General features: G+C 48.7%; 1 protein-coding gene and 1 long non-coding RNA gene across 4 annotated transcripts in view; one reads left to right on the top strand and one right to left on the bottom strand.

Moving 5' to 3' along the window:
* Positions 1–2,076: 2,076 nt before the first annotated feature.
* LOC119808437 lies at positions 2,077–8,448 on the bottom strand. Its single transcript, XR_005284428.1, has 3 exons — positions 8,406–8,448; positions 5,260–5,876; positions 2,077–2,264 (listed from the first exon to the last, which is right to left on the bottom strand). It is a non-coding gene; the product is annotated as an uncharacterized LOC119808437 (long non-coding RNA).
* A 2,755-nt stretch (positions 8,449–11,203) lies between these two features.
* The window catches only part of Mgll (monoglyceride lipase), a 101,900-nt gene continuing 98,708 nt past the window's right edge, over positions 11,204–14,395 (top strand). The window contains exons 1-2 of one of the 3 annotated variants that reach the window (XM_038320536.1): positions 11,204–11,360; positions 12,420–12,564. In XM_038320536.1, coding sequence (XP_038176464.1) covers positions 12,440–12,564 — 125 coding nt within the window. In that variant the 5' untranslated portion in view covers positions 11,204–11,360; positions 12,420–12,439. Of the gene's footprint in view, positions 11,361–11,513; positions 11,966–12,419; positions 12,565–14,395 lie in introns of those variants that run through there. The other 2 variants (XM_038320535.1, XM_038320537.1) reach the window with 2 other exon arrangements.

The following is a 14,395-nucleotide window of genomic DNA, read 5'->3' as shown; positions in this document are numbered from 1 at the left end:
CAACCATACAGGTGTGAAAGAAGGACCGGAGGGGGCCGGCTCTAGGCCAGATTTACCCATGATTAGAACTGCGTAGTCTTGGGCAAGTCTGGACTCTGCCTCAATTGCATCATCTGCAAAAGGACAATTGTGGCATCTGTGATATCAAGGACACCTTTGGGTATAAAACAATCTTCCCCGAGGTCTGCTGGGATGCTCAAGACAGGCACTGGGACATTGCATAGAGGAACATGGTTTTGTAAGACGCAGTGCATGGGCAAAGGGGGAACTGGCACTGTTCTGCAGCAGACAGCCTCATCAGTCGTACACAGTGCGACTGTCATCAGCCATCCTATCAATGCCATTGATTACTTCGTTCATGTTCCAATAACCCTAGGAAGAATCCATTACTTATGTTTTGCTGATGAGGAAACGGAGGCATGGAGAGGCTAAGTAGTCCACTCAATATCACAAAACTTGTAGGTCCGAGAGCCAATTCAGGTCCCAGGGTCTGCGCCCCTGCTAATTAGAAAAACCCAGGACTGGGAGTGTGGGCAGCTTTGAAGCCCTAGGTTCCATTCCCATCAGAGAGAGAGAGAGAGAGAGAGAGAGAGAGAGAGAGAGAGAGAGAGAGAGGGAGGGAGGGAGAGGCTGTCCCGTGTGCCCTCCCTGCTTGGTTGTGCCTCAGCTCTTTCCGCAGGTTCCCCAGCCCTTCAGGGGACTTTCCCTGTCTACACGCAATCACCCTCATTAGCCTTCAAAGGCTATACTTTAGTGTGAAGTCAGAGGCTTTTCTTAACTGCTGAAGGAGAACAATGCAGTGTGCACCCCACCACGTTTAGTCGCTAGCGCTCTATTTGTGGAGCATTTTTCAGTGTGGACAACTTCTCTTCGCTTCACTAACCCGATTAGTCAGTGGAAGAATTTCTTCTTTGACGCTCAGTCTGAATCTCATTAGGGTGCCTGGGCCCAGTTACTAATTGCTGACATTCTGGACTTGCCAAATGCATTTATGGGCAGCAGCATGTGGGTAGGAACCTTCATTTCCCTCTCAGTAGATCCCATTGTACTCAGTGACCTTTCCCAAGAGGCCTAGCCCTTGGCCTTAAATATATAGCAAAAATAGAATTCCCAAGGCCATAAGAACCACGGGAAAACTGCTGGGCCAACCTTGATTTTTAAATGTTATTTATTTGTTTGTTTGCTTGTTTATTGTGTGTGCATGTGGGCAGGGGGATGCATACCATGGCACACAGGTGGAGACTGGCTTTGTAGAGTTGTTTCCTCCTTCCTTTTCCACTTTCACATGGGCTCTGGGCGTGGAGCTCAGGTTGCCAGGCTTGTCCCTTGAGCCGTGGAGCCATATCAATGGCCCCTAGCCTTGATGGGACTGACAGGAAAAAACTGGAAGTGAAAGATCAGGCTGGTGAGGGATAGGTTTGTTTCTAAAGTACAATTTGTGTGTCAGATGCCAAACACAGCCCTTCCCCTGTGCCCTACCCTGGGTGTCCCCAACCTGGGCCATGGCCATAACGCTGTCGGGATGCCTCTGCCACATGTTAGCCCAGTGGGCTTTCTTAATCTCCCTTAATTCAACCCACACTTCAAGTTCATTTTATTTGTCTTAAGAGCAAACACTTGCCATAGAATAAAGATAATGCTGCAAATAAAATCAATGAATGCGAAGCCACACTGGGCCTCCAGCTGCATGGGAGACAAAGGGAGACAAGCCTGCAGGAGCGCACCTCAGGCCAAGGAAACTTTGCCTTTCCTAGTGCGATCGAACGATGGAGGCTGTCTGCACGGGGACTTTCTCAGACTGAAGTCACAGCTAATACACTCTTCCCCGGCAGCCTCATGTCTGTGTACAGGAAGGAGGATCTCTGGGAAAGAAGTGGACCAAGGACTGACCCTGCCACAACTCCTTACATGCGGCCTTGGGCAAGCCTAGGAACGTCTGCTGTCAGCTGTTTCAATTCTACTTGATGCTATTTTTGCAGGGGCCACACTAAAAGGATTTAAATTTTTATGCTTGTTTTCCTCCTCATGGTCTTTTAAGGACAAAGAAGGACAATAAAGTACCTTTGGCCTCCATACTGTAATGAGGGTTCCATGTCCACAGCTTCCTGTAATGAGATTCCGCCCTCCTCAGGAAGAAATGAGCCTGGGCCAATGTCCAGGAACACTCAGTGGAAGAGAGGACGTTTCTGAGGAACTCACATCCGAATCCAGTACACAGCAGATCCTTCTTAGCTGCCGGTGGGAGCCGCTTGATTCCCCACAAACTAGAAGAAGTTATAAAGAGCCTTAAGACAGTATGGAGAAACTGAGCAAGGGGTTAAGGAAAAATGGTTTTGTGGGGAGTATGAATACTCCAAGAAGATACATGATCACCATGTTCCATCAACATGAAAAGCATTTATATCCTCAGTAATTGTAGCCTTAGGCCCAGCCTTCTAACAGGACTGTTAAGTCATTTTAAAAATCTGTCTTCTTTCTGTGGCTATTGTCTGTATTGTATGATATATAATTATATATATATATATACACATATATATGTTTCTTTTTTTCCTTGTGTCTTCCTATGTCCAAATTTTCAGTGGCCTGATATTTTTCCCTTAGAACTGTTGGATCCTATCAGCAGGTCTTATAATCTCACAGTGGTTATGGAGACAAGGTAACTCAGATGCGTAGCTGGCACATGGAATATCTTATCTGCTGCATGGATATACTTCTGCTGCACACAAGTCAGCCCAGCCTTGGGGCTTAACACAGCATGGCCCATTTACCTTGTGGCTCTGTGGGAGAGCAACTTGGGCTGGGCTCTGCTGGGTGGTTATTGAGTCATAGCTAGGTCTCTCTTGCAATGACAATGGGTCACAGGGCAGAGCTGCCTCTGGGGATTGATTGTTGTCTTAGCTCTGGTGGGCCTTGGTTTCCTCCATGGTTTCTTTCCCCACATGTTGAGGCCATTGCTTTATCTAGTGAGTCTACTGGCTGGTTCATGGCAGAAGGAGGCGTGAGAATATGGGACTCAGGTCTGGAACAGCGTCATTTGTACTACGTTCTGTAGATAAGAGGTCAGTGCAGAACCAAGGTGTGAGAACTGGACTCCATGTTGGAAGAGAAGGGCCTCCACGCCAGCACACGGGCATGGAGACTGAGATCATATGCTGAGAGACTTCTCCCAGCCTGTGCTCAGGTCATCTTCACCATTGTATCTCGACACAGACCCTCCTGGAAGCCTGCCTCTCGTGCTTCCCACCGTGTTCAGTCATCTCACTGACCTCTACCTTGCCTTTCCTCCATTCCTCCAAGGGCATCCCGGCATGTCCCACTTTCTTCTGCAGATAGGGCTGGAGCCAAGCACAGGGTGGAATGGAGGCTCACAGGTCACCACTGACCTTTTGGTATTCATTTGCATGTTTAACGTGTAAACTCTAAACTTTTTATTTCTTATTTTTGTTTTGTGTGTATGTATGGGTGTGCATAAGAACGTGTGAGGGGGATCACCTGAGATGGGTGGTGCACATACAGGTGTGCGCGTGTGTACGTGTGGAAGTCAGAGGCCAGTTTTAGGTGTTGTTCCTCAGGGGCTGTCCACTTTGGTTTTCTTTTGGCAGCGGTAGGGCGGGATGGGAGGTGGGGTGGGGGAGAGAAGGGGGAAGACAGGGTTTCTCACTGGAACCTGGGGCTCACTGGTTGGTGTTAGACTGGCTAGTTAGGAAGCACCAGCAGCCGTCCCGTTCACCCATGCCCCAGTGTGCACCGTCACGCCTGACTTTTTAGGTAAGCGGTGGGAATCAAACTCTTAAGCTAATATTCCACCACATTCACCTGCTTGGGACCCGGAGTTCCAGGCCAGCAGAGCTAGGGTCTTAATCCAAGTGACCAGGCTCTAGGGTCCAGTGGCCTCACACTGTCCTGCCCTGTTCTTCACAGGAGATACTTTCCAATCATAAATAATGTGAACTGATGTCTGTCCTCGTGAACCATGAGCAGGGTTCTCTCCATTATCTTTTGCTTGGCTTCTGGGGACTTTCAGGGTCTCTGTGGGAGTGTGCCATGACTTTGGCACGTGAATCATTATCTCGTGGTGTCTGTCTCCATCACTTCTGCAAACTCTTCCCCTTTCCTTCTCCTCCTCACAAGAATCTCCCCAGGGCCATTTCTCCTCCCAGATCACCTTCCCTGTGTACAGCATGCTCATGACGTCACTGCTCACGAATGGCAGACTCCTCAACCTTCACCTCCACTCTGACCTCCTACTGTACCCTCGTCAGGCCTTCCGGGTTGACTTCCCCCAGAGAGATCAACACTGTTTTTCAAAAGTCCACACTGAACTTGATCCTGCCTCCCAAGCCTCCTCCCTTCCTCCCTGTAGGCAACTCAGGAAAGCAACCACCCAGTCAAACAACCCGGAAATCCCAGTTGGTTATTTTAGAGATGGGCTGAAAGAGGGGTGGGAAGTAGGGAGAGGCAGACACTGCTTGAAATGAGTGGGCAAGATGTGCCTGCTCTGGGGCCTCTGTCTTTAGAGGAAACCCAGCCCGGCATTACTGGGCGAGATGGCATGATTGTTAGATGCTGGTTAGCAATGCAAATACTGTAAAGTGCTCGCAGGCCAAGTCCTGTGAGCAGAGGTGCAGTGTGGAGGCTGCCAGGCCACACCTCTGCTGCCATCTTCTGTCAAGAATGCTGCCCTCCCAGTCCCAGGGACTGCCTGTGGGCTACCTCAGCCTCAGTCCCCAACCTGAGCACTCTCCAATTCCAGACCAACAAGCCTGCTGCCACTTCTGTACCTCCTGCCTCAGCAGAGAGCCACATCCTCTTACAGTTCAGAGCAGGAAGTCCCCTGTCCCCTCAACATTTTATGCCTCACGTGTCCAGCACAGGAAATCTAGGTTTGCAATGTGCAATCAACAATTTCTAAAATTCACATTAAAAACTTCATAGGCAGCCAGATGGTGGTGGCACAAGCCTTTAATCCCAGCACTTGGGAAGCAGAAGCAGGTGGATCTCAGTGAGTTCGGACCTGGTCTACAAAGCGAGTTCCAGAACACCCAGTTACACAGAGAAACCCTGTTTCAAAAAAACCAACCAACCAACTAACCAATAAACAAAAAATAAAAACTTTATATGTGAAAGTTCTTTTTCTTGTGTCAGGTTTGGCACCTCTAATTTCGTGGAGCTAAGCCACCAACACCATGGTCATGGTCTTGGCTAGGGTATTCCCCTGTCTCAGGTGAGAAGGCAAGTCTGGGAGGTGAAGAAACTTACCAGGAAGTGACCCAGCTAGCGAGCACTGGTGGTTTTTGAGGTCCAAATTACTCAGCTTTAATTTCCCCGACTTCACAGGCAAAGCCTTACATTTCTTTGCTTTAAGCACAGTTTCTATTTCTGATCTCCACTTTCCTCCTAGCACAAGTGACTTTAGATGCGGGTTTACAGCAACCAAAACCCTGAAGACTTGAGAAGAGCAGTCACAGTTTCAATGAGAGATGCACTAGGTGTTCCCCTTCTTCACCGGATTTCCAACCTGACCTCTTCTCCAGCCTCGGTGTATCTCAGGTCACATAAGAGATCCTGAGCGCCATTTCTCCTCGATTATCACCTAGCCGGGTCATGATAGTTGCAGAAGAACCTGCCACTGACTTCTATATTTTATTTTTGGAACCTGGTTATGTCTAGAGCTGTCCTACTCTAGAGGATTCTGTGGGCACAAGAGAGCCAAGGACCTGGTAGTGATTTCTCTGCTGCACTGGGCAAAGGTGGCGGACAGCTTGCCTCACTCTTCCTGCTTCCGGGAATGAAGGGGTCCCCGACATTCTCAGATGTGTGAGATGAAAACAAACCAAAAGAATTTCCGCAGCCGACCATTCTTTGCTGTTGACTCCCTGCGCCAAAAATAAAAAGGCAAGTAAATAAAATTAAATAAATCCAAATGCGACTACACGTGTCTACAAGACACTCAGTTCAAGTATAATGATGGTATATGTAGAAACACCCCCAAGGAGGCTCAAGCCCCCCTACATTATATATAATAAGAAGGTTGAGCAAGGTTACAGATTACAAGCCTGGGAAGCAAAAATCAATTTTATCACCATAGAAATTAACCTATGCACAGTGAGAGAAACTACATATGACATTTACAATTACTTAAAATAAATAAATCTATCGGGGCAGTGGTGGCACACGCCTTTAATCCTAGCACTTGTGAGGTAGAGGAGGGCAGATCTCTGAGTTTGAGGCCAGCCTGGTCTACAGAGTGAGTTCCAGGACAGCCAGGGCTACACAAAGAAATACTATCTCAAAAAAAAAAAAAAAAGAAAAAGAAAAAGAAAAGAAGATGAATCTAAAACATTTGTGTAAGACTTGTATGCTGTTAAACTACTGCCTTGTGTTGAAAGAAGGAGGTGGATGGGTCAGTGTTCATGGTTTGTAAGCCTTAACCTTGAAAATGCCAACTCTGGGCAAATAGATATCCATGTTTCTGTCAAAATAGCAACAAGATTTTGAAAGTAGGTATAGACAACACTGACCAAAAATATACATTAATAGGTGAAGGAGGGGACTGGAGAGATGACTCAGTGCTTAAGAGCACTGGCTGCCCTTCCAAAGGACTTGGGTTCAATTCCCAGCACCCACATGACAGCTTACAACTGTCTGTAACTCCATTCCAGGGGATCTGACACCCTCACACGAATGCACATAAAATAAAATAAAAATAGGTAAAGAAACTAGAGTAGTTGAACCAATCTTGTGAAATATGGATTTTCAGTATATAGAATTCTAGGTTTGTTAGAGAACTTCAACACCAAGGCCATGGTGTTATCAATGATATTGCCAGAGAAGCTGACACAAACTAATGGGGTGAAAGGGGGAGCCAGAAACAGACTCATACAGAAAGACCAATTTTGAGAAAAGTGGAAAAATAATTCCTGGGAAGAAAAACTTTAACCCTGTTAAAGGTGCAGGAACAACTGATATATGTGGACAAAACCAAACAAAAAACCTGAACTAAATCTCACACCTTAACCATAAAATACAAAACAATATCACTCTCAGTATGATCGAATACTCGCAAATGTAGGACTAAGCAAAGACTTCTCTCAACACTAAATACATGACCCACTAAAGCAAACACTAAAGATTTGTTTATGACCCAAATTGAAGCTTTTGCTTTGCAAATGACCCTCTGAAGAGGCTGAAGAGATGGGCTATAAATCAGGAGCAAATACGTGCCAATCACACGTCTGACACAGAACTGGCATCTATCATACATCCAGAACACTCAGAACTCAACGGTTTAAGAACACACAGTAAGACTGTGGTCAGAGGGCACAGTGAGGCATTTCACTAGGATACAAAGAAGACAGATTCGTGGAAAGGCAGGTAGCAGCATAAGCTATCAGGCAAATGCAGATAAAAACACAAGACGCACAACAGATGGGCTTTTAAAAAATGGGGATGGAAGGTGGAGAGATGGTTCAGCAGATAAGATCACTGGCTATTCTTGCAGAGGCCCCGGGCTTAGTTCCTAGCACCCACATGGCAGTCCACAGCCATCTATCTATAACTCCAGTTCCAGGAGGCCTAATGCCCTTTTCTGACCTACTTGGGCTACTGCATAAATGTAGTGCACATTACATATACCCAGGCATGCATATATACACATAAAATTTTTAAAAATTTTAAACATTATTTTCATGGCAACAACAGCGGGAATATAAACAGATACACTCACTTTGGAAAACATTTTATCAGCTGTTTAGAAAACTAAGCGAGCGATTTCCTTTTCCTTTCCTGTTTATTTGAGACAAGGTCTAGCTGTGCAGACCAGGCTGACCTTGAATTCTAAGCAATCCTGTGTTAACACTCCCCAAGGCTGGGACGGTGAGCTTGCTTCACTGTGCCTAGCCAGTGTACACAGTAGCTTCATTCAGAACTAGCTGTAAACTGGAAACCACACAGATGAACTGTCCTTCACCAGGTGAACTGGGTAGTTCTGTAGTGCATGTAAGCCAGAACGTGACGCCAGATAGTTCAGATCTATCTCATGATTCCAAAACAAAACACCCTGAGATGACAGAAATCTAGAAATAAAAACAAAGCCATATCTGCCAGAGGTTGTGGGCAAAAAGAAAAGGGAAGGAAATGTGGCTATAAGTGCCAGGAGGGGTCTCAGTGGATGGAGACACCCTTTCTTGATTGTATAAATCCAATGTTGTGTGGGCATGACGGCATACTGTTGTTAAGAGGTTTCTGTCCTGCCTGGTTCCCACAGTCCTTAGGTCCCAAAGAAAATCACACAGAGGTCTACATTAGTTATAAACTGATTGGCCCATTAGCTCAGGCTTCTTATTTACTCTTATAACTTGTATTAGCCCATTATTCTAGTATATATTAGCCACATGGCTTGGTACCTTTTTCAGCAGGACAGGTCACATCTTCCTTCTTCAGTGTCTGGACAGAAATGGGGAGGAATGGGCTTCCTTCTCAGAATTCTCCTGTCCTCATTGACCCGACTCTACTTCCTGTCTGGTTGTCCCGCCTATACTTCCTGCCTGCCTACTGGCCAATCAGCATTTATTTAAAACATAATTGACATGATATAGACCATTGTCCTGCACCAGCAGACATCTTTAATCCCAGCACTTGGGAGGCAGAGGCAGGTGGCTATCTGAGTTCCAAGTCACCCAGGGCTACAGAGTGGGACACTGTCTCAGAAAAATTAAAAAAGTTAAAAAAAAAAGTAAATCCACTATCACTGTGATATTGCTCTGTAGTTTTGTAAGACATTACCATTAGAGGCAGCTAGCCTGGCTTCTCCCTCCCTCTCCCTGGGTCCCAGTGTGATGGCTAAGGGAGACTCCATTTTGTTCTATGCACCCATTCTAAATTCCTAAAAGATAAGTTCACAGACATTCTGACTCCTTGCCTCTCCCCAACATGTAAAAGAAGTGTTGTGCGATGATTGACTGCTTGCTCTGGCTTCTGTAAACACACTTATCACTGTGCACCAGGCAGCTCCTTTATCCATGTATACAGGGTGAGAGAGACAGTGCCTCACAACCAAGGGGAATAAATGAAGTTTCTCACTCAACTTACATACTCCACACAAAGGAGATAACTGTGGCACCCACTTTTGGACCCCTTCCTCTAGCGTCTTTGGTTTTAAGGCTGTCAGCTTGCTAGCAATAACTAATAAAATGATTTAATTATAATTTGGTTCAAATCTATGGTCTTTCCCCTGGCGAATCTGAACTCTGTAACACCATTATTGCTCGGGATAGGAAGGAATTTATGGCCTCTAGGAATGGCCAAATGCACTCCCTGAATAACCAGACTAGGGGTAAGGCACTGCATGCAGGCCCTAATCTCTTAACTCACAGTCCGTGTTCAAGTGGGAGCAGCTCTAGATTCAGGAGAGATCCTGTTGACGGCCCCAGTGACCTCTCTTCTCAAAACTTCAAACCCTTCAAAACTCAGAAAACACTGGCGCTGCTGGATCTAGCCACCCTTCCAGTAAAGTGAACAGTGGTACCCAACAGGCCCAATCCAGCTTTGAGACGGGGCCCCCAGGCCCTCCTCTGAGGCTGTTGCCCCTAACCCTGGCCTGCCAGGGAAAAAAAAAAAAACAGCCCCAAGAAGTCATTTAGCCACTCCTTCTGTGTCCAAGCCCTGGAGACCCGCCTAAGGCAGAGGGTGGCCTAGATCCCTCTGTGTGGCTTACAACCAGACTGTCTTCTCTTTGAGTTAGATTGCAGGCTCTGCTGCAGCCTCACTTCCGTGGTCACTACCACTGAGTCACACACAGTGGTACTATTCAATACTGCTGTTTGGCAAAGTGGTTGACCTAGAAGAAAGCTCTGGAAGGTCTGTGGAGGTGGGTAGGGGTCAGGGTCATCATCCCTTCGGCTCCACTGCAGCTGTCACTCACAGGTGTCAGGCCTAGGACACAGTGGACAGGCTGGAAATTTAGGGCTGCATTCCAGGCTCTCCACAGCCACAGAGCCAGCTGTGCTGGTGGAACCCCGCTCTTTGGGGGCACCTAGGAGAAGTGACTTCATGCCACATGTGTGTGTGTGTGTGTATGTGTGTGTGTGTTGTCTGTTTCCTTCTCCGGGGTTCTAAGAACTTGTGTGCGAATGCCTGTCTTGGTGTGTGTGGTGTGCTGTTCATCTCTGTTCCGGAAAGAAGCCGCCGTGTCTGGCTGTGAAGGAGACCTAAAAGGAAACTGTCTGCAGAGACTGACTGATTAGCATTTCAAGACTGCGGGAGAGGTTGAAATGTTGCAGGTTCAAAGAGGAATTACCTTTTCTTGGGCAAAATTTTGGTCCTCTGGAACAGCCATTCATTTCTTCCTTGCCCCATTTTGTCGGAACTAACATCTGTGACAATAGATAAAACCCTTTTAGAATCTATAGACTTAACAAGACAGCTAGCTTCTGCCAAGCCAAAAGCCAAGAATGCCTTGGGAGAGCATCTTGAACCTGTAGGAAACGTCCCCCATCTCTGGTGCCTGCCTCTCTGGTGTACCCCTCGAATGTATTTTAAACTTGCCTTGATTTATGACTTACTCTGGTCTGTAAAACCACAAAAACTTCCTGAAACTGTTTCCATTTTGGAACATGGAATTTGAAGTAACCTAAGTCTGTGTTCCCAGGCCATGGTCACTCAAAATGGCTCCAGAATAACCTCTTATTCCCTTTAAGATGAGAGCTGTAGTTTTTGTGTCTGCACTGTGCACGTGGTGTATTGTTTTTATCTGTGTGTATAATGTCTAGGGAGTGTGTCTGTATTCATGTAACTGTGGCATTCATGTGTGCCCCTGTGTGCAGCACAGTAAGCATAGCAGCTTACAGCTAGCATCTGGGGGAAGAATCCTGAAGATGTGTCCTTATGTCCGTTTGGGTGTGCCCGCACCTGTGCTATCTGAAAGTGAGTCTCGCACGTGTGCATCTGTAAACAAGTGCATTCAGTACTTGTGATCATGTTTCTGCTTCGGGGTACCTGTGTGTGGGTCAGTGCTCTTGCCTGCGCGCCTGGGCTGGAAGAATCCCTTAGTTCGGTTCAGGGCCCCGTGACACTCCCCATGCGGCTGCCGCTTAGGGCCTGGAAGAGCGCGTGGCAGGTCGGCGGGCGGTGCCCCGCTCCTCCCCGGGGGCCAGGCACACGTGGGCCCCCGGCGCCGCCTCCCCGCGCGTCCCCACCCAGCGGGCCGCCCCCGCCGCCAAGCGGCTGGGGATAAAGTGGCGGCGCCTACGCCGCGCCCTATCGCCGCGCAGCCGGCCGCGCGCAGTAGTCTGGCTCTATCCCGCCGCAGACCCGGACCCGCGTGGTGCTCGGGGGACGTGACAGCGGCGCTCGTGGCCCGGGTAACTGCCTCCCGCCCCTGCCTCAGGATAGGAGCCGCCGCCAGGGGTCTCCTGCGCGCGTGTGCGTGCGCACGAGTGTGCGCGCGTGTCAGCTCGTGCGCGTGAGCGCGCCCCTCGCGCCCTCGCACCAACCCCCAAATCGACTTGTGCCAGTCAACTACATCTTCCCAGCCCGGTGTGGGGACACCGGCCAAGTCCCCGCTGCGTGTGGCGTGCCGATGACAGCCTCGGGGCTTGCTTCCCCAAGCGGTCGCGGGCGGGCAGGAGGCAAAGTTTGTCGGAGAATCGGGGTGACTTTGCTCGGGGACCCGCATCTGCGCGAATGCGCGGTGCCGCGGAGCGCGTCTCGCTGCAGCTCCGATCTGGGGACCGGCTGTCCCTCGCTCCCGGAACCCCTTCAGGGGTGTGTTCTGGAAAAGTGGTGACATGAGCTAGCGCTGGAGAGGAAGGAGGGAGCTGCTCGCACCCCTGCAGCCCAGGCGGGGAGGGCGCAGACCCCGCGGTTGCTGCCCTGCAGCCGCGATGAGGGAACAGCCCTCTTTCGCCTGGCGCTGATACGGCTGTGGCGGTAGTGGAATGCGAAAGCCAGGACGGAATGGAAACAGGTTTGTCATGGCATCTTTGGCATTCAGAAGGGAAAAATCGCTCGGGGGCGCGTCACCTACTTATTATGCCCCCTAGAATCCACTCAGTGGAGATTTTAGGAGAGATGGGTCCTTGCAGCTGGGGCTTTGTACCCACGGAACTGACTGTAATTTCCGCTTGATTACAGCTAAAACAGTCTTTAAGATGAAGTTTCCTGAGATGATTTAAAATAAACACATATGGGAGGGGCTGTAATGAGGCACTTTAAAAAATAAAGTGAGCATTTTCTTAAGGACAAATGGGATTTTCAGTCTTGGAGAGGTTTGCAAGAGATGTATGTAATTTTAAAAATATATATCAAATTGAGGTGCTTAGAAAAAAAGCCACAGTCCTGACTCTGAACACGGCTTCCTTTCCTCCCAAATGGGCATGAGTGTGTTTCTGACTTTAGAATATGTCCCCCTTTCTTCCAAGGGCCAGAAGACCTCAGCAGGATGCCTGAGGCAAATTCTCCCAGGCGAACTCCACAGAATGTTCCCTACCAGGACTTGCCTCACCTGGTCAACGCAGACGGACAGTACCTCTTCTGTAGGTACTGGAAGCCCAGTGGCACACCCAAGTAAGTCCTCTCCTGTGGCTCCTCCTCCGTGGCACCTGCTGTCTTCCCTGGTCATCGTGGGGGTCCACCCTTTCTGTGACTTATCTCCTGTGCTGTTAACACCTGGGCACAGCAGTGTTAGCAAAGTTGAGAGCTGTACTTAACAGATGATTTTCTTAAAAATGAGGGTCAAGAGTTCTCCTTTTCATTACAGCTAGAATAGGATTCTGCTGTCTTTTCAGAGATGCACATGACTTTTTTTGGTACCAGAATTAATTTCTTATTGGAAGCATTCATTTAAAAGCAAACCCAAATTTTAAAAAAAGTCCACTGAATTCATAACAAAACTAAAATTATATGTGTGTATGTACGTTTTACCCTTTGCTGTCTATTCCTGCTTAATTCTGGTTTCAGAGATGATACCCAGCTAGTTGGGGTGAGACGGGTCTGGTGTCTCCTTCTGGCTCCTTCCCAAACAGTCACTCTGTCCCTGCCCTGCTTTCCCATCCAGGGTCTGCCTTGCTGTTAGAAACAGGCTGGGGCTGAGCACAGCCGGACGGTGCTCTCTGGGCGAAGCAGGAAAAGCCCTGCTCATACTTGTGTTATTCAGGGAAGAGAGTATCTGTGGCCGCCTTGGCCTGGTGGACTGTTCCTGTTTCCTGTTCCCAGTGTCAGAGGAGGCTTACTTGTTCCGTGGGACCCTGGGGGGGGGATGTGTGTGTCTCCCACTGGGGCTCTGGGTGTCTTTCTCAACCAGGTGCGTGCGACCCAGCTGGCATCCTGTTAACAGCACAAAGGTAGTGACTTTTCCATGCCATAGCTTCAGGGCAGCCACACCAGTTGTGCGGCCGCCTGTGTGTTCCACAGTGGGCAGTGGTGCACAGGCTGGTAAGTGTTCTGTGTGGTAGAGGAGAGTGTGCAGGTGTGCGGTGTGTGGAGCGTTGCCACCCCCTTTAATCATTAATCCTCACTCTGACCTAACCAGCGCCAGCACCGTCCATTCTTCTTACTTTCTAACAACTCCTACAGTGAGCAGTTTAATCACTTCAGGAGGGGAAGCAGGGAATGAAAGTCCGTCGTTAATGTCCACCCTCAACCTTTGGAGGCTTTGTTGGCGGAGTAGTGACAGTGCCCCAGTTCACAGTGAAACAGAGAGCCTGCAGTCTTCAGCGGGGGAATGGCCAAGTTGGCTGCCCTCGCCTTAGCTGTGGGTGGTTTTCACAATCTCCCCACTGAAGTTGCGATGCAGGCAGCTCCCGGCTCACTTGCTTTTGCTCTAGTTAGAGACAGCAACCCAACATCTTGGCTTCCACTGAGCTGGCTCTGGGAAGTCAGTATCTGTCTTGTGATGGACGCAGTGGGCATAGAAACAAGGCCGGACATTGGCAGCTACTGGGCTCAAAGATTTGGAAGAAACATGCGTCCAGAAGAAAAACAAGTTAAAGGGCAGGAGGCATGAACTACAGAAAGCCACAGAGCCACAGAACCATTAGCGTTTGTGGCTTGGCCACTTCCCATGCTGTTAGCTCTGTGTTGTAAGAGAGGATAGGCAGGTCCGGGGTCCCACCATGGTTTCACAAATAACACAGGTAGTTTTCTCTGGATCCCAATGTCCACATGGCTTGCCACCACCTCCTGGAGAGAATTCAGTTGTTAAACTACCTTTGGGGTTGGGAAACTGCATCTGATTGAGCCAGTCTTGGAAACATTTTACAACCAGCTGAGACCAGTTGGGACAACACTGTCCTGGAAGGCTCCTTATAGTAATGGATCTTGGAGAGGTCTTAGTGGTCCTGGAGAAAGTGTCCTAGTGGTGGAACAGAGAAGTGGGGCTTAGGGCAGGGGGCTGCCA

This window comes from Arvicola amphibius, chromosome 2, assembly GCF_903992535.2.
Source record: "Arvicola amphibius chromosome 2, mArvAmp1.2, whole genome shotgun sequence".
NCBI lineage: Eukaryota > Metazoa > Chordata > Mammalia > Rodentia > Cricetidae > Arvicola > Arvicola amphibius.
The sequence above is the reverse complement of the archived record's forward strand: the minus strand, read 5'-3'. Positions and strand labels throughout refer to the sequence as shown.